Consider the following 1,860-nt stretch of genomic DNA (forward strand, 5'->3'; position numbering starts at 1 on the left):
ATCACTTGATGTTCCACGTTTCTCTAAAGGTGGGGGGATGAACCATCTGGGTTGAAAGGCTTCCCAGTTTGTCCCAGACACACGGATGTAGAGATCCCTGCCCCGAGCCACCTCTGCAGCCCTGGAGACATGAAGCTGCAGAGCTCAGAGGCACTGGAGGGAAACCAACCACCCCTCCCTGCCAGGTTAGCTCCCCAGGACCATCATTCCTCAACCAAACAGGTCCCTCAACTATCCTAAACAAAACAAAGGAAGCCACTCCTGGCAGGTCTCAGTGCTGTCAAGGACAGAACCAAGGTGTCTGGAAGGAAAATGCTGCCCAAGAGAGGCAGGGGAAGGCCCATCCTGAGGGATCGTGGTGACACTTACTGGTTTTCACCTTGAGGGTGTAGGGGTTTTTCTGCTGGATGGTGTGGGTGAAGTGGAAGCGTGCGTTGCAGCTGTAGTCAGTCTGGGCATCCTGCAGCAGCACGTTGGAGAAGTACAGGTCACCATTCTGGCCCTGGGAGACACGTTTGTCCTGGTGGATGGGCTCCATGGCTGCAGGGGAGAACAGGCCTTCAGAAAGACCCCAGATCCAGGCCATGTGTAGGTTCCTCCACCTCCCTGGGTGGGCATGGGGCAGCCACAGCTTCTCTGAAGACCTGGGGCAGGGTCTCACCACCCTCTCAAGAAAGAATTTATTGCTAATGTCTAACCTCAAGCTCCCTTCTCTGAGTTTAAAGCCATTATCTCTTGTCCTGTCACTCTATGCTCTTGTAAAAAGGCCCTTCAGGTAATGGAAGGCTCCTCTCAGGTCTCCTTGGAACCTTCCCCAGGCTGAGAGAATGTTTATTATCTGTATATTATTCATTACAGATGTATTATATATTATATCATTATATATATTATGTATTAAAATAGATTAGAACGTGTTTCGAGTATAGAATTGTATCATTAGATATTTAAAACAAACATTTCTTGTATTAAATAAAGGCTGGAGGTGAGAGAAGGGGCTGCCCTGGGGTGGGAGGTGGGGTGGGCAGGGGGTTCCCCCCACTCACAGCTGCTCATCCAGAAGATGACAGGGGAGGGCAGGCCGGGCGGGGGGTTGCACTGCAGGCTGAGGGGAGCCCCTTCATCCACCTCTATCACATCCACCTTCTCCTTGGGCCACAGGGGAGACTCTGCCAAAAGAAGGAAAGACACCAGGTGAGGGCGGCGGCTTCACAGACCTTGTCCCACTGGCTCCGGGCTGGTTTCAACAGGGGAACCTCGATGCAAAGTGAATTTCTACACCTGCAAGACCCCCCTGAAGCTAGAGGGGTGTCTCTCTGTTGGCTCCAGCTGGAACCCTCCAGGGTTCCTACTGCTTCACCTCCATCCTGCAGCTGGATTCAGCCCCACGCAGGTGGCAGGTGAAGGGGGCTGAGCTGTTTGAGCCCTGGATGTTCTCCGTGCCTCTTCTAGAGAACCTCAGAAGATGGAGGGGGTTCCCTGCCCTCCTCAGCTGCCCGCCTGCTGCTACTCACTGGAAACCTGGAGGTGGATCTTGCTGGAGAGAGCGGTGCCGAAGTCGTTCCTGGCGAAGCACTGGTACTCGCCCTCGTAGTCCTCGGGCCGCCCCCCACTGTGGAAGTCAATGACCAAGGTCCCCGAACGCCTCCGCATGGACACCTTGGGGTCCTTGGCCACGTTGAAGAACTTGCCGTTCCGCGTCCAGGAAAAGCTGCAGGCAGGGAAGAGAATCATAGAATCATAGAATCATAGAATCCCAGGGGTTGGAAGGGACCTGGGAAGATCCCCCAGCCCAACCCCCCCTGCCAGAGCAGGGGCACCCAGAGCACATCACACAGGATCCAGGGGGGTTGGAATGTCTCC

At 54.6% G+C, this 1,860-nt stretch overlaps 1 protein-coding gene across 7 annotated transcripts in view; it reads right to left on the reverse strand.

Moving 5' to 3' along the window:
* NFASC (neurofascin) overlaps positions 1 to 1,860 on the reverse strand; it is a 54,224-nt gene that overhangs the window by 47,769 nt on the left and 4,595 nt on the right. For all 7 annotated transcript variants that reach the window (XM_010008297.1, XM_010008298.1, XM_010008300.1 and 4 more), the window contains 3 exons: positions 1,512 to 1,708; positions 1,044 to 1,166; positions 370 to 540 (listed from right to left, as the gene is read on the reverse strand). In XM_010008297.1, the coding sequence (XP_010006599.1) occupies positions 370 to 540; positions 1,044 to 1,166; positions 1,512 to 1,708 (491 nt within the window). The remainder of the gene's footprint in view (positions 1 to 369; positions 541 to 1,043; positions 1,167 to 1,511; positions 1,709 to 1,860) is intronic.

The sequence above is a fragment of the Chaetura pelagica genome, unplaced genomic scaffold (assembly GCF_000747805.2).
Source record: "Chaetura pelagica isolate M959 unplaced genomic scaffold, ChaPel_1.0 scaffold152, whole genome shotgun sequence".
Taxonomy (NCBI): domain Eukaryota; kingdom Metazoa; phylum Chordata; class Aves; order Apodiformes; family Apodidae; genus Chaetura; species Chaetura pelagica.